Raw genomic sequence first — 24,925 nt, forward strand, 5'->3', positions numbered from 1 at the left:
TCACATTTAAAATTCTATTTGAAAAAATCGAATATTTTTATAAAACTATGCATATAAATTTCTATTTTGTAGAAATTTAATTTCATCAATAAATTTTGGCTTAATATTCAAAAATTGAATAAAAATAATAATAATAAAAATATTCTTATAAAATGGTAATTATCTAAATTTTGTGTACATACATATAATAATTAAAGTTTACTTTGGGAATTGAATCCTTAAATAAAAGGGATAAGTGCGGTTAAGCTCGAAGAGGAACAATAATTATAATAATGCGGCAAACTATTATCTCGTTGCTCGATGTAATAAGTAACGAGCTTGCGGCATTTGTTCTAATTGTATTTAATAATTCCATTGTCCTTAATTCAAAAGATTAAACCAAAAATAATATCAATTTTTTTTATAAATTCAAATTTCAGAAAATAAAAATAATTTACTATAAATAATTTACTATAAATAATTTACTATAAATAATTTACTATAAATAATTTTATAAAATAAAAAAATTTATAATATAAATAATTTTATAATGTAAATATAAAATATAGAAAATGAGTTTGTTGATAAATATAATTTATTCTCTAAAAGAATGAATTAAAAAAAAAAATATTGGGAGTTGTTTATTCGGTTAATTGAAGAAGAGTTATTTGTAACCTCAGGGTGTGTCCCTGAAGTTTTCAAAGTAGATATATATTTCGTTTTGTGCTGGGTGGTATCGAAGAAAACCAACTGTTTCTCGTGTATATAACCTTTTTTCTCGTTTTAAGAAAGACTTAGCAAAGCTTAGTTGAAATATCCGGGGTCTAACTTAGATGTACTATAGTTGAACTCTCGCATTAGCGATTTCAGCTATTGTAGGTCCAAGATAATTTGTTACAAAGAAAATGGACTCTCGACTATATATATAGAGAATTCTATTTCAAAATGTATCCACTAAATTTTTTTTTCAATTTTTAATAAATAATTAAAACAATTTATTTCAAAATTCCAAATAATTTTTTTGTACACAGAAAATTAAAAGGCATTAAAATAAGCTGCAACACGCTTATTATTTTAATCCAATTTTGATTATTTTAATCCATTTTGGTATTAAAATAAGCAAAATTGCATTAAAATAATAAGCGTTGCAGCTTATTTTAATACCTTATAATTTTCTGTGTAGAGAAACAATTGGTTACAATTATTTTTTATAAAAAAAAATACCACTAACCTTAGTCTGCAACCAATGTAAAATAGACGAGAAGATCTTCTATGGGAACACACGCGATTAAAAAAAAAAATTCGAACACTCCCGAAAACGTATTTAAATACTATATACTTTTTTTAAACGATCGCGATTTTAAAAATTTCGAACACTTCCGAAAACGAATTTAAATATTATATACCTTTTTTAAACGATCGCGATTTTAAAAATTTCGAACACTCACGGAAAAAAATTTTCATCCAAAAAAATTAAACAAAAGTTAGAATTTTGTTGAACTGGTCAAGACACGAATTGTAATTGATTTAATTATCTTTGGAATTTTCCTGCCATATTGTTTATGGCTTTTGCAGTTTGAGATAACCTTTGTACTTGAATGTAAACATACAGATTGGGGTTCAGGTATGAAGGTAATAAAATTCCAAAATCGTATCAACATAATTTTAAATACTTTGAAATTATAACTTTTGCAAAATATTATTTCACTGTTTGCAACAATTTGCATTTAAATTTATAAACTTTTTTATTTTAAATAATTTTTCATTTTTTACTTTAAGGGGGTTTTTAAAAACAAAATAATATTTGACTTTTTCTATTTTCATAATTTTAAATAAATATTTTATTGCTCTTTAAATCTAAATTAAATTTTTTTATATAATTTCAATTAGTGATTCACTTTTTTCTTTTCAATTAGTACAATTTAATAGTAAAAAAAAAAATTTTTTTACTATCGAATTAAACTAATTCAAAATCAAAAAGTGAGTCACAGTTAAAATTGTTATTAATTCAAATTCAAAGAGTGAAAAGCACTATAATAATCACGCAATTTAAAAGAATTTTATAATAAAAAAAAAATATTTAAAAAAAATTTAAGGGTGATAACGTTTTAGAAAAAGATATTTTTTTGGAATTTTGATCAAGATTTCTCAAAACTGACTCGTTTTTAAGAATTTTTAACACTTACGCAAAAAAATGTTGACTCTTTCAAAAAAAAGTTGAAGACTCAAACTTATGGCACTTGTGAACAGGTCAAGACACGAATTGTAATTGATTTATTTATCTTTGGGATTTTTCTGCCATATTGTTTATGGCTTTTGCAGTTTGAGATAACCTTTGTACTTCAATGTAAACATACAGTTTGGGGTTCAGGTATGAAGGTAATAAAATTCCAAAATCTTGTCAACATAATTTAAATACTTTGAAATTATAACTTTTGCAAAATATTATTTCACTATTTGTAACAATTTGCAATTAAATTTATAAATTTTTTATTTTAAATAAGTTTTCATTTTTTACTTTAAGGGGGTTTTTAAAAACAAAATAATATTTGACTTTTTCCATTTTCATAATTTTAAATAAATATTTTATTGCTCTTTAAATCTAAATTAAAATTTTTTAAATTTTAATCAGTGATTCACTTTTTTCTTTTCAATTAGTACAATTTAATAGTAAAAAAAAATTTTTTTTTACTATCGAATTAACAAAATTTAACTAATTCAAAACCAAAAAGTGAGTTACAGTTAAAATTGTTACTAATTCAAATTCAGAGAGTAAAAAGCACTATAATAATCACGCAATTTAAAAGAATTTTATAATAAAAAAAAAATATTTAAAAAAAAATTTAAGGGTGATATTGTTTTAGAAAAAGAAATTTTTTTGGAATTTTGATCAAGATTTCTCAAAACTGACTCGATTTTAAGAATTTTTAACACTTACGCAAAAAAATGTTGACTCTTTCAAAAAAAAAGTTGAAGACTCAAACTTATGGCACTTGTGAACAGGTCAAGACACGAATTGTAATTGATTTAATTATCTTTGGAATTATTCTGCCACATTGTTTATGGCTTTCGCAATTTAAGATACCCTTTGTACTTGAATGTAAACATATAGCTCGGGGTGCAGGTATATAAAGGTAATAAAATTCTGAAATCGTATCAACAGAATTTAAATACCTTAAAACTATATAATTTTTCAAAAATATTATTTCCCTTGCAATAGTTTGTATTTAAATAAATTTAAATTTAATTTAAAATTTTAAAATAATTTTACAATCAGAAAAATATTTAAAAATACAATCCCTAAAAAGAGAAAATTATTTTTGCCATGGAAACTCTATAAAAAAAAAATTCTCACAATTATTTAAAAAACACGCAAAAAAAAAATCTTCGCCTGGAATAGATGATATATTTCTCTAGAATAGCAAAAATTTTCCCTATTTTAGAGAAACATATCGCTGTTCTAGATAAAAAAAATTTTTGCCTGAATTAAATTAAATAAAAAATAATTTTCACTATAAATAGGTATACTAAAAAAAATGTTATTTTTAACATAAAATTTTTAACATTTTAAAAAATTGTAAATTTAAAAAATTTTGTTTTTCAAATTTTATAGTTTAAAATAATTTTAGACGTAATATACATATATATATATATATTGTATATATATATATATATACACATATCGAAAGGAAGCATACTTAACCCGTGGCTATTCGCTTAACGGGCCAGTCGCTCGCTTGCGCTTCGCGAGAGTATTATATGTATAATATGCTGCGCGTGGTAAATTTACCGTGTGTGATACGTGTGTATAGCATTTTGGATCGCTGTCAGCGCGCTTTTTTTATGGCAATGACTCATTGAAGGTGTTTCACAATCTCAGATAATATAATCTTTTCTTCTTTTTTTTTTTTTGAATGACTGTCACAGGAAAAAAAAGGTGCAACAAATTAAAAATTTTTTTTGCTAATTTATTCCTACACCTGATGACTAAACTGTTTAATATTTGAGCGATATTACTCGCACATACCTTTAGAAATCAAAGTCTAATATTGCTGATAAGAGATAGTGAATTTTTTTTTGAAATCTGACCTAGGACAAAAAATTTTTTAAGATTTATTGTTTTATGAAGAAAATTTGAAAATAATTTTTAAAAAAGGAGAATTAGTATGACAACTGATGTTATTTGTTTTAAATTGTCAGATAAGAGGAGAAAAATGTGATACCGGAAGTTGAGGAAATAGGAGTGGTGCTAAAAGGGGGGAAGGGGGGAAAAAAATGTTACTGATTGTGAGTTGTGCGTGCTCGCAACAACGTTTGCACTATGTTCGTGAGTGTGCAATCGTTTGCAGAAGCGAATTGTCCGCAGAGATAGAAGGATTTTCTAAAGCAGGTAAGACTAATATTTTCTTGAAGATCTCTCTCTCTCTCACTTTTTCTCGTATATGTTGGCGAGCCAGAAGAGGCGAAAGATGAAACACGTTGAGCTAGGTTATGAAGCTTTACGGGTTTATAGAAAGAGAGTCTTTACGAAAATAGACGTTATTCTAGATGAAAAAAAAAACCCCAATAAACCTATTATTATGCGACATATAGTGAAATTACATTTTTTTTTTTGTAAATATTTCTATATGCAAAACGTGCAAAACAAATTTTGTAACGATTTTAAAATATTAAAAATTTAAAAAATCGTTTTCTAAAAACTATTACTATTGTTTATAGGTATAGAAATTAAGGCAAACGCATCTCTATAGGAAATATCTTTCTTATCTTGTTTGATAAGCACCTTTGTCTATCTCACATTTGCAAAAGAAAAAAATAAAAAGAATTTTTCGTTATCATTATTGGAATGTGCGAATCTTTCTTTTTTTTTTGATTATTTGTTAACGTCATTTGCTTATTAAGATTTTATTTATTTGTGATAGCTATTAAAAAATCGGATCAATTTATAAATTTCATTTGCAAAAGCTTTTTTTTATGATTGTATGTTTAATTATAATTTTATATGTGCCATTCCTTTTTTCTTAGCATTCATTATTTTTTTTTTATGAAAGAATGTAACATTCACCGCTATACATACCGCGTTTGAAGGCAACCCTGTGGGTTTTAAATCCAAACCGCGCGCTTATATGTCGGAATGTCACATATATTTAAAAAAAATTACGGAAGTAAGAAGAGGTCATCTAATTCATTTAAGAATTTTTAGTCTTTAAAAAAAATCAAAATTATATAAAGAATAGTAAAAATTTTAATAAATCTGTTTTTGAGTTTCTAATTTTACTCAAGATTCTTTTTTACTAATTTAGATTTAAAGGGCAAAAAAAAATATTCAATAATTTTGTTTCAGTTTAAAAAAAACAAAAAATTACCTCTATTTTGTAAATGTGATATATTATAGGTTAAAGCATTAATCCTAGGGAAATGAAGCGTATATATATAGGCAACATGTCCAGCTTTTACTAAATGAAGAAATATGATCGTCATGATCTTGCTCTTTCAAAATGATTTATATACACAGTAAATAATATTCGATCGAAACAAGAATATGCATCCCAAGTATATGTTTTTTAATCAAAGAAATTTTTATGACAGTACTGTCTAAATCTGAATCAGTAGAAATTTTACTAATTCAATCAGTACTTTTCGATTTTAACTAAAGTTTCAGTTATTTTTTGAAATTTACTAATATAATTAGTGAATATGCAAGCAATAGAAAATAACTTCCCAAGAAGCACGTAATATATCCTCAATATCAAGGTAATATTACACGTGAGATTCGTAATATAACGCTGTAATATTACAGTAATCTTACAGTGATCTTAAAATGTCCGCCTCAAGGTAATATTACCGGGAATATTACTGTAATATTAACGGTAATATTACAGTAATATTACAGTAATATTACAGACTGATTTGAGTTATTCATAAAGCATAAAAAACGTAAATATATTATAAGTCAATTTGGCTTGTTGGTAAAACTCTGGACTCGTATGCTTTGAGTTCGGGGTTCGATTCCCTGGATGGGTAGATTTTTTTCGTAAAGAAATGTTCCCATAATATTACTGTAATATTCTCTTGTAATATTACCTTAATATTACGGTATAATATTACTGCAATATTACTGTAATATTACCTTAATATTAGCGCGTAATATTACAGTAACATTACCGGTAATATTACCTTGAGGCGGACATTTTAAGATCACTGTAAGATTACTGTAATATTACAATGTTATATTACAAATCTTACATGTAATATTACTTTGATATTGAGGTTATATTACGTGCTTCTTGGGTTATGTAAATCAGTAATTTGAATATAACATAACCTTTAAAATTAACTATTAAATCAGTAGATTTTGTGTCCGCCGCCATATATTTATATATTACTGATTCAATCAGTAATTCATATTTTACTAACTGAATCAGTAAATTTCTACTAATTATCAGTTGCTCAATTCTCGCTACTGCAATTAGTAGTTTTCTACTGCTCTCTAAATCTGAATTAGTAAAAATGTTTACTAATTTGAAATAGTAACTTTTTGCTTCTGAATTAGTAAAATTTTACTAATTATTAGTAACTTTTACTAACAATTAGTAAAATTTAACTAATTCAGAAGCAAAAAGTGAGTCACTAATTCAAATTAGTAAACATTTTTACTAATTCAGATTTAGAGATTGCTAATTAGTAAAATATGACTGATTCAGATTTAGAGAGTATTTCTTGGTGTGCGGTAGAGGGGGGAAGGGGTTCAAGTGGGTGGCATATAAAATCGAAAATTCAACGAACGAAAGAAGCAAGTTGAATTCTTTTTTTTTCGTGAAAAAAAATTCATATTAAATTTCCTTGATTTTTTTTTTTTTTTTAATCATTTTTCCAGCATGGCATTTTATTTCACTTGAAAGACGAATTTAACCAGTTTTTCATTAACAAGAGTTTCATTTTACTACTCTATACAATATGTATATTGAAAACTTTTAAATTTTATTTATAAGTATCGATATTTCAATATTTAATTATATTGCTTTTTATATTTCATTTATTCAATTGTTATTGTATTCTATTTTCTAATTTATTCTAAAATTTTAATTTTAGAACAAATTTAATTCTTTATTCTATATATATTAAATTCTTTATTATTCATATATGGAAAATATTTCACAATGCAATAATTTACCAATGCAAATGTCTATAATTGCAAAATCCAAATATACAATAAATATTATACCCAATCAGGGAAATAATTCCAAAATAAATCTCCTGTTTAATTTGAATATATAACAATGTGCAATATACTTTTTTTTTAAGGAAAAATCAGACAATCAAAATAAAAGTTAATTTTCCATTTTATACAAAACGTGAATTTTTAATTTTCAATCTGTTAAAAATAAAATTACTCCTTTTACGGAAAAAAAAATTAAAAATACAAAAATTTAACTTTTTTTTAACTGTCGGTACAATTTTATTTTTTAACTTTTGTGAAGAAACTGCATTTTATTTGCACTATATCAAACTAATGAATTACTTATAATTCTAATTCAAATGACAAAATTTTATGTCATAAAGATATAATTTCTGCATTAAGCTCCAAATAGATAAATTCATTTCACTCACGAAATTTGTATGTGATGTGACATAGGAAATTGTTGATTCAAAGTCAGTGAATTTAATTTGAAATAGATTTTGGATGTGCTGATTCGTCAAATTCGAAAATTGCATTATTCTCACTGTATGTTGCACTTCGTATCATCTCGCATATCTCTTTCAATTCAAAATGAACGATTAAGTATATATATATATCGTCTATCTCATATTCTTTTCACGCGTTTGTTTTTCCTCTTTTAGCATCAAGTACTTCGATAAATTCACGTCACACGCATCATAGAATTTCCGATCCTAAATACCGTCCAACAAAATATCCCCTTCCTGCAACCCTCATCCCTCGAACCCAGATTTGTCTCTTCAATCTCTCAATGTCTACTTGCGTACAAGATTATATATTAAACTGGGTCGTTCGTTTAGAAATTTAAAAAAGATTTTTTTTTGGGAAAAAAAAAATTCTCTTTACCATATAAAAAGAAGAATTTTTATTTGGAATTTGAACACTATGTATATACACACATACATATATATGCCATTTAGGAAAATTGACTCGTGGCTTGATAACGATCACTTTGCGTCAATAATTCAACCCATGCCTGTTCAATCCATTAAGTATAATGGTCAATTGAATTTTGGAGGCTGCGTTCCGGGAGAGATGAAACCACACAGAGATTTCCCATAAAATTTTATTATATTCCTCTCCTCTATTCATTCTGTATTAATTGTTTTAAGCATTTTGATCACAATATGACATTTTAGGATAAATTATACGACAAATATAATAATTTTATAATGAATTGAAACCAACGGAAAAGTTAGTTCAATTTTCCTTTTTTCTTGTCAGTAAAAGATAATTTTATTTTTAATTATTTTGATTTAGTTATTTCTCAAATTTGAGAACATTTCGATAGAATTAGAAAATAATTTTTGTCATATTTAAATTTGTTATTTCACTTTACAATTGTCAATCGTTTAAAATGATGAATGTCGAGTCATTGCACTTTTAACCAAAAAGGAACATATCTTTGTTTTCTTTTTTTCGTCTCTTTGTGCATTTTATCTCTTAAGGCTTTCACTGTTTATCGAGGAGTGATTATCATCTTATCGCTTCAATGACTCGGATATCATGACGGATTCCACCCAATTAAAGTCAATTATTTTTTTTTTTTTTCACACGGGAATTGATTTATTTTCTCTCATCAGAAATACATTTTTAAAATTGTCACTTATTTTTATATGTATAATTTTTATTTTCTATAAAAAATTATTTGTTCTCAGAATAACATAACTGAAATGCAATTTCACATATCACATTTCAAAAAACCTATTTATTTATCTGTCTGATGCAAACTCAACTTTCTAGAGGAATATTCATCTTCACTGATAATATAATTTTATTACAATTTGCAAACAGGGAAAGAGATAAGAAATTCAGGAATTTTAATTGCAATTTTCCCAGTTTCGTAAATCAAATTATATGAATAAAGGTGTATTAAATTACGCATCATTAAAATATATTTCATAATGATTGATATAAATTTTCTTATTTTCGAAAAAAAATTTTTTTATCATATAAATCAAAGCGCAAAAGGGAGATTTGTGGTTTTTAAACAGTAGCTACTGTGGGGGGATTTTATATATAATGGAGAAGAAGTGCGGGAAAAGTTTCGACAAAAATTTATGACGGATTTCCCGTTTACTCGCGGTGCAAAATGTTTGTAAAGTTTAATATATATATATACGTTTCTTTTTTGTTTTTCAACAGATCGACTCGCGCTTATATATATATAGAAGACGGGAATGCTCATTTAAGAAAACACACTTAAAAGATATAAATGAGAGCACTTTCGCTATACTAGCAGCAAATAACTATGTGTTTGATCGATTTTCACTTTGGAAGGATAAAAGCTTGCCATTCATCAGATCCTTTTTTTTCTCTCTCTCTCTCACTCCCCGAGGACGTGTTCAAAATATCAAAAAAAAAAAATGTGATTTAAAAAATAAAACTATTTTTTTAAATATAAATTGGAAAAAAATTTGTCAGTTAATATATATGTATGTTGTGTGCCTTCGTCTAAATTTTCAATTAGCACTTTGGTTCAGAGCGAAACGGTATGCGAAACGCAAATTTAATGAAAATTCAATTAAGCGTTCCTTCCGTAAATCGTCCATGATAGCTCTCTCTCTCTCTCTCACTCACTCTACCATATATCGGCTTAAACGCAGAATTGTTGGACGATTCCATCGTCAGTACAAAGAAAACCCTTTTGATATATAAAAGAATCGAAATTTAATATAAATGAAAATTAATTTTATCTATATATAAATGAAATATAATGATTATTAAATTTTCAATTTATATTCTATATTTTAATTGAATACTCTGTTAACTTTTTTTTTCTTTTTTCATAGTTATATATATTTGATATAATGAAAGTGAATTTTTCATAAGCTATTACGGTAAATTGAAAAGCAGAAAATTGAAACAGAGAAGTGTTTGTTTTGCACTTCTTGAGACAGCCAGGGGAAAATTTCATCTCTCGGTAGATAATACATTGGTCCGTTTGCTAATATTCCAAGAGAGCTGTATTAATAATAATTGAGAAATATTATAAATGATGTCATTATTTTTCAATTTTATTTGCAATCAATCTTTTCTTTTTTCTTTTCATTAAAATTCACAGCACATTGAAAAAAAGGATTTGGTATTGATAACCAAACGTTTGGTTGATATTTAAGCAACAAAATTTTTTTTTGTTGAATCAACAAAATTTTGGTTGTCCCAATCAAACTTTAGTTAGCGACAACAAAAATCCTTTTTTTCTAATTTTGATTGTGTCAAACAAATTTTGATTGAGACAATTAAAATTTTGTTTATTCAACAAAAAATTTTGGTTGCTTAAATACCAACCAAACGTTTGGTTGTCAATACGAAACCCTTTTTTCAATGCAAACTAAATTAAAATAAAATGTTGAAAATTGTAATTTTTTAGTTATTTTCGAACTTTGTAGCTTCAATACTTATTTAAAAATCAAAATTAAATATACATTTTAACGATACTAATATAGGAAAAAAAAGTTAAAAAAAAATAATTTTCAACATATTTTTTTTTAAATTATGTAAACGGTAAATTTTAATTAAAAGAAAAAACAACTGTCAGAGGTGAAAAAATCTGTTCTACCAGTTGAAGATGAAAAAAAATTTCAAATCTGACAAAAAATGCCAGTTACAGAAGGGTCTAAACATTTTTTAACTTTTTCATATTTTTTTTTGCTATTATCGTTTTTGCGTTAATAAATTCATATTATATGATTCATAGTCTGTTTTTTACCGTATATATACCTCTATACATTTATAAATATTATTTAAATACAATCTAATATTGTGGGTGTCAGGTGACGAAATAAAAAAAAAAAAAAAATACACATAGTGAAACCTAGGTCAACTTGTTCTAAGAAGATTATTCTCGGAAGCATGATGAAAAAATCTTCTCGCTCTCAATTAATTTATGCGAAAAAAATTTTTCTACCCGGAACAACAATAAGTTTCACTGGAACAGAGATACGTTTCAATAAAACAGGGAAAGTTTTCCTTATTTTAGAGAAACATATCGCTGTTACAGATAAATATTTTTTTTTATATTTTCGACTCTTAAACAATTTTTTTTCAATTTTTTTGGAAAAATTCACTAAAGTTATAAATTGTTAGAAAATATTTTTTTATTTATCCTCACTGTTAAAATAGCACTGTATCTATATCTATATATATATGTAAATAAAAGATAAATATAACGTTGCAATATATTAAACATCGTTATCACGATATTCCATTGCGATAAATAAATTCGATTCAAGAGTAAACAACTATCAATGCGTTTGGTTACTCGAATAAATTGTCACATCCGGACGGGAATGATTAACAATATCTAATCGCAATTCGATCTGTTATATAGTATGCACATTTCGTTACACATCAATTTTCATTTTTTTTTTCCATTTTTTTATAATTATTTATAGCTTTAATAACAATTGTGATTGATAATAGAATCACTTTAAATTATTCTTTTAAAAATAAAGAAAGAAAAAAAACAGTAGGATGTGCAATAAATATAAAATATAAAGTTGAAGTAAATTTTTGTAGGCGATTTGATTTATAATGGACTAATTGCGTGAAGCGTTTGCGTCATAAGTATAAGAAAGTCTATTCTTTCTCAGTTCCTTTTTCATTGTTTTTTTACGAGTTTTTTTAATTATTGTATTTCAAAAAATTAATTTTTTTTTTTGATAAAAAAATGTAATGGATTTGAAATTTAAATAAAAAAAAAAAAAAAAATGCTAGTTGCATAACTTGTGTTTATGTTTTTCTAAAAGATTTTAAAAAATCGCATCTTGGTATTTGTGTTTATCTTTTTTATTATGCACGTACTGTTAAATATAAAAAAAAATATATTTATTATCCAAAACTGGTACTAAGTTTCTTTTATGTTTTCTAAAAACGTGTCTGTATATGGTTACGCATAAACACGTTTCTTGAAACTTTTACACATATTAATAAATCAGTAAATGTATCTCGGGTGAAAAGCGTGGAAAATCTACATCAATTTTTAAACAAAATGTTGGTATCCTCTTTTAAAATTTTTAAAAGCCAGAATTTAAAAAAAATAAAATTTTTTTTTTCAAAAAAAAGGAATACTTTTCAGTAATTTGTTTTATATACTTAATTTTTTTTAATTTTTCTAAGAAAATCTTGTAAGATGTATTGCTTCTATATATATATATATAAGTTGATCGAATTTTCTGCTCTTTAAGCTGCTATTGGCTTGTGTGCTTCTTAAGTTCTTCAATGAACTTTTATTGGTAGTTGGATGAAAGATCCCTTGTGGCTATTATTTTAGTTTACGATCACTTTTGCGCCTGTTTGTGCAATTTTTATGTTACACCATGTCGCCAACTTTAAGAAACGCTGAAGCAGTAAAGTCTTAGAAAATTGGCTTTCGTTGAAATGTGTAAGTTACAAACTACTACTCGCACTTTTAACTTTAAAAATCCATCCATCGATTTTGTAATACAAAAAAAAATTCCAATTAATTAAATAAAAGCGAAAAATAAATATTTAAATAGATATTTAGATGCAAATAAGACCGTATAGCAAAAAAATGAAATTACACATTTTTCATGTCAAAATGAAAATCCCACCCTTTTTGAAAAACGTTTTATTCCATTTGGATTCTTTTTTACTGAGAAATTAAATTCTAAAAGTGAAAAATAAAAGTAATATGAATGCATGGAAAATAGCGAGTTTGAGATTAGATCGCGAGATTAAATTTTGACATATGGTGGCATTTGTTGGGTGTGGGTGAAATAGTGTCGGTGAATTTAGTTCTATATCCAAAACTAAAGAGAATGGAAGCATTATATTAAGCTTAATGGAAAGTCATTCTCTTGTAAATTATGTATAAAATAATTATTGAAAACAATAAAAAAAGATAATTACCATTAACGATATTTAATAAAGAAATAATAATTATATTACCCAACTCTGTAATTAACTTATTTAAAATCTAATTTAGAAACCCAGCGCTCTTTATCTAATCGGATTTCTATAGCCGCGCAATATAATTGTATCACTTAGAAGTTTTCAAACTTTAAAAGATCTTGTTGAAATTCATTTCCTTAATAATTATTATATGTACAATAAAAAAAAAAAAGTTTTACATTGTATATAAGAATTGCTTTTCCGTGAAATTAATAGAATTTTTTAAATTTACACAGGGAAATTAGTCTTTTTTTTGTAAATGCTTTTTTTCCTTTTCTTTTTTATAAACTTGTTTGTCCACTGGCTTTAATTACGTTATCTATACTTTTAAAGACTTTTTCTGTTTACCTGACAAGAACAAGTCTCTTAAACTTTTAGGTGTTGAACTGATCTTTTGATCCAAGAACTAAATCTTCTCTTGGATTCCAAGAATACTTCTCTCTTTGCTGTGTAGAAAATGTTGGATGTAAAACTTTCCAAAATGAAGAAGTTATTTAGATTCTTGAAATTGATGTTAAACTTAAAATTAGGTCCAATTTTTCTTTTGGTCAATTATTTTTTTACTATATATTATTTAAAAACCTAAGATTCGAGAAAATGAAATTTTAAAAACTTTGAAAAAAGAAAAATAATTGGAACGTTTATAAAATAAAAAAAAAAGCAGTAAATCATAATTTATAACCTTTTTTTTTGCAAACCTTGTTTAATTATGCAGCAACAAGTAGTTCTAGATAATGTCATTCTAAAAGAAAAAGAGTGAATGTTTTCTTTATCAAACAAGTTTCTTGTTTAACTTCCTATAAGCTATTTATCAATTACTGTTGATAATCCTGATTATGAAATACAAACAATTGCAAAAAGAAAAAAATAAATATTTAAAAATTATTCTTAAAATCTTTTCCCAATTTAAAAAAATAGGAACTTATTAGGAATTCAGTATGTGTTTAACTTGGTATAAGAATTTAAACTCTGGACATTCCGAATAGTACTCAAATGCCAAACAAATACTGCGAACCTTGGCTTCGATTTCGAACCTCATTTCTCATTCCACTTTAAGTTTGACGGCTCGTTGTAATATATATATATATATATATGGGAATTCATACATTCCAAAATAGTTTGGATTATTTAGAATATGTTAAGCAAAATCAAACAATGTATGGCTCTTCTGAAAGGACAATTTTTGCTCATACAAATGGCATTATGCTAATTTAATTCAAATTTTTATAGAAAATTCAGAATTTACTATCGAGTATAATCTTTTACAAATTTTCCGGTTTAATATTTTTAATATAAAAAATCTGAAATATTTTATAATATACAAATTTCTTCTTTTGTACACGGAAAAAAAAATTATTCTGGCAATCACAATTCCAATTCTAGCCACAGAAAATCAAAAGGCATTAAAATAAGCTGCAACGCTTTTTATTTTAATCCAATTTTGCTTATATTAATACCAAAATGGATTAAAATAAGCAAAATTGGATTAAAATAAGAAGCGTTGCAGCTTATTTTAATGCCTTTTAATTTTCTGTGAGAATAGACAAATTTTAAAAACTGTGCTGTATTTTTTTTCCGTGTAGAAGCAAAGAAAAAAATTTGTGAAACATGCAAATTTTTTTTTTTTACTTACACAATATGTGTGAGGTTGAAAATCATTGACGCTTATTATCCGCATGTTTATCTGAAACAAACGAAAAAGATTTAGTGAATTTTGAGTTAATACATTCATATTAGGTTTGAAATTTAAAAAAACCAAATAAAAATTTTTTGTTTCTACAGAAAAAAATATTAGATACTATTTGTAAAATGTAAACTATAATAGAGTTCGACGCCAATGCTAATACTGTCCAGTCGTCAATTTCTGGTTGAGTTGATTCTCTGCAAACAGCCAATTTGCACAATTACCCGGTTTTATCCCATTTTCTCCCTCTCTCTATATATATATATTGAAACACTTTATAAAAAATTGTGATCAAAAGAGAAAAATCAAAAGTTATTCATGCTTAAAATTATGAAATAAATATTAGTCTTTCGCATATATGAATTTTGAAAAAAAAAAAATTATATGAAGTCTTTTTATTCGCTCGATTAAATATATATAAATTTTTTTTTCTTTTACAGGAAGAAGGAAGACCAAAAAGTGAGGGGAAGAATTGTTTTTTTTTAGTGCAACAGAATTTACGACTTTTTAAAAGAGCTGTTGTGTCTAAAAAAAAAAAAAAAAAAAAGAAGTGTGCCTAACCGGACATATCGAACCAAGTTTATTAACGCGCTTTACACATTGAATCACATATAATGGGAGTTTGTTGAATGTGTACTACCTGGTCTTACAGTGTGCTATAATGTGAGTGGCCATAGCCACTGCTTCTCACAAATTGGACCCGACATCTCTTACACACTCTCACTCTCTCTCTCTTTCTCTCTCACAATGAGTGCATCTCGTGCAGCTGCATTTCTCGTTCTCTCCTGCTTCATTGGTAAGTTTCTTTTTTTTTTAAAATAAAAATTATTCTTTTCGCAGCTATAAATTATAATTTTGAAAAAAATGCCTATAATTAAAAATATCTAAAAAACAGTAAATTTTTAAAAATGTTAATTATTTTTTAAATAAATTTTAATTTTTTTTTCACCTGGGCAAGTATGTATTAAGGGAATATTTCAACTTCATTATTAACTGATTTCGTTACATTCATGATGAAAATTAGTTTATCAAACTTTAAATATCTGTCAGATATTCTGATACGAAACTTCTTAACTTTGACACTTTCCTCTGTTGTAGAGCGCCTATTAGCAAAATTTACTAAACTAAATCTGTGTTCAAACTATATTCGAAACTTCTATACATATTTAAAAGGAGAATATGCAAATTATATAAATATAAACATATTTCATTTTTTTTTTAAATAATAACGAGATTCGAATTAAATATAAATTTTAGAGAAAAATTACTAAAAATTTAGTAGAGAAATTTTCAATTTTTTTATAGTGTTTATGATTATTATTAATTATCATAATTATTATTACAATTTTCTTTCTTGAAAAATGTTCATTATTTTTCCATTTCATTTAAAATAAAAAAAAATAAAAAAAAAAAACAGTGAATTAAAAAAAAGTAAAATTTTTCTGCTCGCAGAAAATTTAATTGCACAAGTTACATGAATTTTAGTCAAAGAAGATTTTAACGACCTCTGTCAACTTTTATTCATTATTAAAGTTTAGCCAGTGGTGGTTTTTGAGTTCCCTACGATTCTTTTGCTTGGACACTTACATATATAATATGAAAATATATAGGTGAAATACCATAAATTTTTTTTTTTGAAATAAATAATAAATTAAGACAAATTAAAATAATTAATTTATAATTAATTAAATTAATAATAAATTAAATTTCAATTATTTAATTTAATTTTTTTTTTAACTATTTTATAAACAAATAAATAGTAATTTAGAATAAAAATAACATTTCATTCTATATTATTCAAATAAATATATAACTATTAAAATGTGAAAAAAAATTCAAATGAAACGAATAAATGTGCTCCCCTATCTGTATATATATATTAATTTGACACTTGACAAATTAAGTTAAGAAAGGTTAACTACGGTTCAAGTTCAACGGCAAATTGTGGACAAGAATTTTCAATTATCGACTTTTGATACAGTTTAAGGTTTCGTAAATTGGGTCTTAATTGTTAAAAGTATTTTTTGTAGCAATTACACATTAATTATTATTATTATTATTACTATTATTATTATTATTATTATTATTATTACTATTATTATTATTATTACTATTATTATTACTATTATTATAACAAATAATTAATAAATAAATAATTGGTTCATTTAAAGAAATATTTAAAAAAAATATATATTTTGGTAATATTTCCACTTGTTTTTCAAAACAAAATAAAAAAATAACACCATGAGAAAAAATTCTATCCTCGAGGGCATATCTCAAGAATATCAAAAAATGGAAAAATTTTTGTAAACTTTGAGAGAACGTAGAAAAGAGGTATTTGATCCTCTATCAAAAAGAGTGCCATGTACATTTCTGTTTTTTTTTTTTTTGTCAGAAAACTCCCGAATGAAAATAAAAATTCGAGATCGTATTTCTTTGATTTCACGCGAACGAAAATATTTTGTTCCAATTTGAACGTGACAAATTTTTCAATGGGCTTCTAATGAATTTTGAAAAAAAAAAAAATAAGAATTGCAGTATAATGACAAAAGAAATATCAAAAGCCAGATGCATTGTTCCTAAAATACGTACGAAGTAGACATATTTCCCTTCCCCTTCACTTTTCACCCAAACTTCTCACATTTCGCATGGTCTGCGAAACTTTCTTTTTACCAGAGTATAGGAAGAGAAAAGAGATTTGAAGAGTTACAACTAAGAAACATTGGACACTGCAGTGGTTAAAGATTGAGTTGTTGAAAAAAAACTTTTTTGATTTAGAGAAAAAATTGAAAAAAAAAGTTTACTAAAATGAAAGTAAAAAAAATACTTTTTTATTTATTTAATTAACCAAAAATCAATTTGGTTTTTATTTATTATTAGAATTTAATATTTTTTGCTTTACGATTTTTTTTTCTCTATATATAAATTGAAATACAATAAGCTTTACAAATTCAATTTTAGTGTCGAAAAAGATTTATTTTTCAGCAAATTAAGGTTTGTCTGCACATTGTTACTCCAAAGCTTATCGCATATAGTGAGAGTGATGTGTAATTGCAAATAGCTCGCAGGCTAGCACTTCAAACATTCCTATACATGGATTATTTGACGCCGAACTAGCCATTCCCATTGTGCAAATTGACATAAATGCACGGGAATATAGACATCACGTCAAATATATACTCATACAATCCTACAAATAATGCGCCTTTATTGTTTTCTTATTTTAATATATAATTATCCAACTAGATTTTTTTATTTGACAAATATTAAGAAAAGAAACTATATTAAAGAAAACTTTTTTTTTTAAACTAATATCTAAAAATCATAAAAAAGAAATTTTTCTCCCACATATAAAAAGAATTGACAATTTTTTTTTTTTTCGTTTCCCTTTTTTGAAAAACTCTAATAAAAACCGTAGAATCTTCTTTTCTCTCTCCCATGTGATTTTAATAAAAAAGTTGAACAAAAGTTTTTTTCATGATTAATGGGTCTTACACGTGGTTGGGTTATATTCGAACCCAAGTAATTCAACTATATATACATATATAACGGACGATGGTAAGTTCGCGATAAATTTTCTTCCTTTCACTCAATAAATATTAATTTTCCTTCTACTTCTTATTCAATTTTCTATACGATTCATAATGTTTTACTTTTATCGGAATATTAAATAATGTAATAAAAATTGTCTGAGAGGCATTAAAAATATAATTCAAAGCAATATATATATACTTGATTAGAATTTCCCAATAAATAGTATATTTATACAAGGGATTAATATGATTATATCATGCGAACAAGATCGATTTCCGCAATTAAAGCCTTTCATTAGATTTGTCCCATAGGTAAACACATATGGAGGTTAAACAAGGTAAACACTATCAGTGCGAGGGCTAATTGGTCTTTTGAAATGGACATAATTTCATTCTTCTATCTCTTGAATCTCTCTCTCTCTCTCGTATTCAATTCGAGTTTGACTCAATAGAATTTGGTTTCTCGTTTAGTGACTGCGAAAAGGGTTGAAACATTCATAAATGTAAACGAAAATTTAAAAAAAAAAATGTAAAAAAAATTAATTTCATGTTTCAAAATTTATTTTCAAGCCATAATCAATTTTAATCAAACCGAAGCTTAATTCTTTAAAATTGCAATTATTAAAATTCAGTTTTATTTGGTAAAAAAGTTTAAGGATTCAAATTTAGCTTTGGGTTAAATTGTTTCGGAATAATCGGAAAAGAATTTTTTTTTGCCATTGACATGAAAAAGTGTCTTTTTTGTGCCTGTTTTGGGCAGATAAAGTAGCACTTTTTAAGGCAGTTTGGGCTTCAGAATAATACTTCGATGGAACATCAAAACTTTTTTTTCTGTGAGAAGCATAAATTTTGTATTTATTTGTATTATAATTAATTATCTAATATTTCAAGTGTAGAAACAATTTTGTACTATTTTCTGTTTCGATATCAGTTAATACTATATAAAGTACCTAATTTATGAAGATTAAAGCACAAAATTTTCAAGTGAAAATAATTCTTCTTTTGTTTTAGAGAGAATTGTAATAATTTACTATTCACAGTTAAATTGAAGATATCAAATTGTTGAAATGGAACCGAAATCAATTTGATAAGTTGTGATAATACAATTTAGCCATTCTATAACAAAAAAGAGAAAAAAAACTATTGACTTTTCTTGGCTTCGTGCGAAAAGTATAAATTACAAGTCATTAAATTTATATGAGTTCTCGTAAAAAAAAAAAATAAATAAATAATGCAAAGCAAACAAAATAAAATTTTCCCAGTTCAATGAAGTTTGAATGTTTTAATTACTTTTTCTAATAGTCTTTCTCAATTGTTTTAATATACACGCAAAGTTTATGTATAAAAAAATAAAAGTTCTTTTTAATTAATGAAAATATTTTTAAAATAGATTAGAGTGAATTTTTTTTTTCGAAAATCCCCCCTTAATGAGCATAGTGTGGGGCATAATTAAAGTAATATCGAGAGGGATTCATCTTTCGTTACTTCTTCTTCTTCTTCTTCTTTTCAGTGAGGCTATTCTCCTTTCCCATTTTCCCGACAAACCTAAACGAGATCCAAGGTGGTGCTATTATCGCGAAGATCTTTAATGAAGCATTTGCAATGCAAAGTGCACATCATGTTTCCTTACTCTCTCTCTCTCTCTCTCTCTCGCTCTCTCTCGCTCTCTCTGCCTTTTCAAACCCTCTCTAATCTTAGATCTCTCTAGCTCTTTAGTTCCGCCTGTGACTTTTTTTCGCTATCTCAAAAATGAGAGCAGAAATAAAGAATAAATCGGCCCATTTAACTTTCTTCTACTTCAAAAGAAGCATCTCATTGGAACATGAAAATAAATTGATGAAATTCAATTTGTTTTATTATATAGAAATTTTAAATAAATATTTACAAATTATTTCGAAAAAAATTGAATGTAAAAAATAAAGGGGAGAAATAAATTTTCACAATTATATTGCATATATACTGTTATTAGGAAAAATATTGACAGAATGTCAAGAGAAAAATTGAATGAAAAAAAAAAAAAAGAAAACCAATATAAAATATCAAATTTTATATGTATGAGTGATACTTTCACGAGCAATTAAAAGTGGACGATATTGCAATTTTCATGCGGGAAAAGCAATTTGGTCCAGCTGCCATTTGACCGATTTCTATCGTTAGTAAAGAGAGAGAGAGAGAGAGTAGGGCTCAATGTTTCATGTAACTGCATTATTAATTGCAAAACAAAAGACGCGCAAATCGAGTTTACGTTATCCGTTCTGTAATGAACGGCATAATACTGAATCAATAAGCCGATCAATCACATTCAAATATTGAATCGGGGATAATTTTATGTAAACGTAATTTTTTGGAAAAACGTTTGAAAATTTTACACTCTATTTATTATTTATATTCTCTATTTATTCTAAATTTTCTCAATTTTCTCAAATATTGAAATACAGAAAAAAAAATTATTTTTGTTCGAAAATTCTATAAAATAATAGATTTTATTAATCTATTACTTTTTGGAGATTAAAATAATATTAAAATAGTTTTTATCTCTCTGAAAAAAATATAAAAAATTAAATTTCTATTCGCAGCTTATGAAAATTACATAAGAATTTTGTTATCAATATTGGAGTGTAGGTATCTTAATTCTTAATTTTCGAATTTTTTTTTTGATTTGAGTTAATTTTGTCATTATTGTTTTTCAAAAAACAAGTCCACCTGCCGCCGTACTACCCTGAAATTTGCAAACAGGCATATACGATGACGTGATTGAGCTCAACATATATACACAAAAACCGGTTGGTTATATACTCGTGACCTCGACTCACATGAAATATCTCAACTTTCGATTCATTTATAAATATTATGTAATTTTTAGAATTTGTATATATATTTAAATTAATCGATCCAACCATTATTATAGATATTATCTTCATTGATATAGTTCTCATATATTATAAATTCAATGCAATAATTTACTGATAAAAGTTTCATACATATATATTGTTTCAAATTTAATGCAAATAAAAAGTTCACTCTTGTGGTAAACAAAAACAGCAACAAATTTAATTAACAATTTTTTTTCTTTTTTTATTTTAATTGAAATTTATTTTTATTTTTAATTGACTCGATTTTTATATTAGACGAAGGTTTATAAATAAATGAATTATTAAGAGCGCGTACGATAAAAAAAAAACTGTAAGTAACGTGTTAATCTCCGCTTTAGGTGTTTATCCGTCTTGTGTTTCATTTCCTCCCTATTTCCGACTGCCATTCTTGGTTCAATGATGTTATATATTGGAAAAACATAATATATATATATTTCATCATTATTTAGTTCGCACAATGGTTTTCACATTTATTCTCTTATTATTTGTTATACCATTGCATCAATATAGACAATTGCATAAAATATCAAAAAGCTGATAAAATAATAATCAACTGATTTTATCTCGAAATTTGTATTATATATCGCCTAAAATAAAAGAAATGAGATTTTATTATATTCATTTATTTATATAACGAAATTTTAATAAAAATTTTTAATTTTTTAATTTAATAACTGTTAGTTAAAATTTAAACCAAAAAAATTACTAATTTATTATAGTAAAATTTAACTAATTCATATATGAAAGTAAGTTAATAATTCAAATAATTAAAATTTTTACTAATTCAGATTGAGAGAGTAGAAATTAAAATTTATACAATTGTGCCAATTGACGCGATGCCAATAAAACCGTTATTCCCGTCTCTTTTTTTTTATGCAGGTGACCCCCAAATGGAATCTTACGTATATTACAAGTACGGTTTCTTTTTTAGCAAATAAAAAAAAAAATATATATTTTCTCTTTGATTTAGAATTCAAATTAATATTTTCAAAGTAAAATACGCTATTTATAATTTAATTAATATTTAAATTAATTAATAATTATACATAAAAGCTTTCAGCCTTTATATAATATTCAAATTTCGATTTTCACCAACATGCATTGACATTGCTAAAATTACTGTTAAATTAACATAACATTAAGGTGCATCTGTGACTAAATTTTCATACCAAGTGTATAAAGTCATTATTCACGTTTAATAAGATTTTATTAAGTCAGTTTAAAATTAAATTACTTAACATATATATATTTATAAAGTGAATGAATTGCATTATATCAAATAAACTCTTTTTTTTAATTTTGATATTAAAAATAAAAATAGAAAAATATTTTTAGTGACTCATTCCAAAATAGAGAGCAAGAAATACAAAAAAAAACAAATAAAAATAAAAAGTAATAACAAAAAAGAAAATTTATAAAAAAAAAATTAATTTTTTCCTTATATGAAAGTCAACATGATGAGAAATGAAAATTTATACTATAGACATAATACTTGCAACTAAAAACACATAAAAATGTAGTTGCAAATAAAAAAAAAGAAAAGGTCTTGTGTGATTGGAGCACATAACGTTTTATGAATAGAAATTATGTGCAAGAGAAATAAGAGAAATTAGAAATAAACGTGAAAATATGTGTGGAAAGCCAGAAAAGACCGCTATATATTTTACTGCAGGAATTTTTCAACAATTCCTTTTTTTTTGCTTCATATATTTTATTATTCTGATGATAAAAATGGATAACAAAAAAAAGGACATTATCAAATTTTATAGAAAACTGCGACTAAAAAAAATTGCTATTTAAAATTTACAATAAAAAAAATTTGAATGTTGTTTTTTGAAATTAATTATTTTTTGAACAGATTAATCATCGTTTTCTCCGATATTTTTTTTTCTTATTTCAATTCTTACTTTGAACAGAGAAAAAAAAAAGAGAAAAAAAAAAAAACAGTGTGAACACAAAGAAAACTTTTATTCAGAGTGTGCAAGTTTAACATTCAAAGTAGAAAATTTTTACAGAGTTTTCTAGCAAACAACTAATTCTAAAAAAACTTTTTCATCCTCAGCAAATATGTTTTGCACGAAAGAATATACATTCTTCTTTTCTCTTTATGTTTTTTTATAGATTTTATTATAAATATGCGCGTATATAAAAAAATGCATATCTTTGATACAAGTATAATATTTCACAAAATATTTATCTAACAAAACAGATATTCTACATTTTCATTAAAAGAAATAAGAATAAAATTTCTGAAAAGTAGAAAAAAATATCTTTCTAAAATGAATAAATAAATAAACAAAAAAAAAAAATTATCAACTAAATGTATGTGTAAATGAAATTCACAGTTATTATATACAACATTTGAAATGGAATGTTCTGGAAAATTCGAAAATCGCACAGGGAAGATATAAAGAAATGAATGCTGTAAAGAGAAAAGATGAGGAAAAACATTTAAAAAGTTTTGGCGGAAGGGCAAAAAACTTTTATGGCTCTTCTTTTCTGATTCTTTTCCTTCATAACAATTCATGGTTTTTTACTCGAGCGTTTACAGCATTATTTTGTCGCAGTACGTCCAGTATAAAAGTTTATTTTCTACAATAAAAAGCTAACTTTGACAAATCTATTTTTATTTCTATATAAATGAAATCAATGTTTTTTTGTTTTTTTGTTAAGAGACTAAAAATAAAAGTTTCTTTTTGAAAAAATATTTAACAAAAATTTATTTACATTGTTTTCATAAAAATTTTAAATAAGTGAAAAAAAAATCATCAGTTTCAAAAAATTAGTTTTCTGTAAAAATTATTAAAAAATGTTTTTTAAAAAAAAATTTTTCTCTCTCTGAACATGTATATATGAAAAGAATTCAGGTAAGTCACACCTCTTTAAAAGTACATTTACATTGACGTCAATAGGTGTGATTTTTTTCCCCTCTTTTTTTTCACTCCTCGCGCAGAAAATAAAATATTATTTTTAAATATTTAAAATTGATTTTTGAAAATTTTCCTTTCAACTTGCCGAATTTTTTTTTTTTGTGCAGTTTATATAGTAATGAAATAAGACTCGAGCGACTGGCACAAAAATAGTCGGCATGCACCCAAGAATAATGTGTGCGCTGACGCAGTTGCATGTTTTGGTACTGTTCTATTTTCGTCTGACATGTTCGCGTAATCGCATCACATAAAAATTCTTCTAATTCCATTAAACACACATACACACTCATCCTTTAAATTTCATTTAGTTTTTTTAAAAAAAGGAATTTATTACTTTATTAATTTTTATTTTATTATTTGAAAATTAAAAAAAAAAAAATTATTTGATTCAAATAATCGGTTACTTGACTAACAAATAAATATTTACTTGAACCAAATAATTTTTAAGTAAAATAAATAGTATTTAATATTTATTTTAAATACAAAAAACATTTATTCAAATACAGTTTATTTATAGTACAATTAAAAATTCTTTGGTTCAAGTAAATATTTATTTGATAATAATCAATTCAAACCGATTACTTGAATCAAATAAATTTTTTTTTCAGTGTGATTATTAATTTTTCTTTTTCAAAAAAACCGAAAGTATTTTTAAATTTTTATAAATAGAAATTAAAAAAAAAAATTGATTCTCGTAAGATTTTTTTTCCGATAATATCCTATTATGCGGAAAGTAATTGATAATGAAAAATTTTTTTTATGTGATAAAAATTGCTTTGTAATTAATATGC

General features: G+C 25.0%; 1 protein-coding gene across 1 annotated transcript in view; it reads left to right on the forward strand.

Annotated features, from left to right (window-relative positions):
* The first annotated feature begins 3,713 nt into the window (after window positions 1–3,713).
* LOC127282797 (cysteine-rich motor neuron 1 protein-like) overlaps window positions 3,714–24,925 on the forward strand; it is a 63,063-nt gene continuing 41,851 nt past the window's right edge. Inside the window, exons 1-2 of the mRNA XM_051307292.1 lie at window positions 3,714–4,369; window positions 15,239–15,594. Of these exons, the coding sequence (XP_051163249.1) occupies window positions 15,546–15,594 (49 nt within the window). The 5' untranslated portion in view covers window positions 3,714–4,369; window positions 15,239–15,545. The remainder of the gene's footprint in view (window positions 4,370–15,238; window positions 15,595–24,925) is intronic.

Source organism: Leptopilina boulardi, unplaced genomic scaffold, assembly GCF_019393585.1.
Source record: "Leptopilina boulardi isolate dan_hultmark-lab unplaced genomic scaffold, ZJU_Lbou_2.1 LbouV2_302, whole genome shotgun sequence".
Classification (NCBI taxonomy): Eukaryota; Metazoa; Arthropoda; class Insecta; order Hymenoptera; family Figitidae; genus Leptopilina; species Leptopilina boulardi.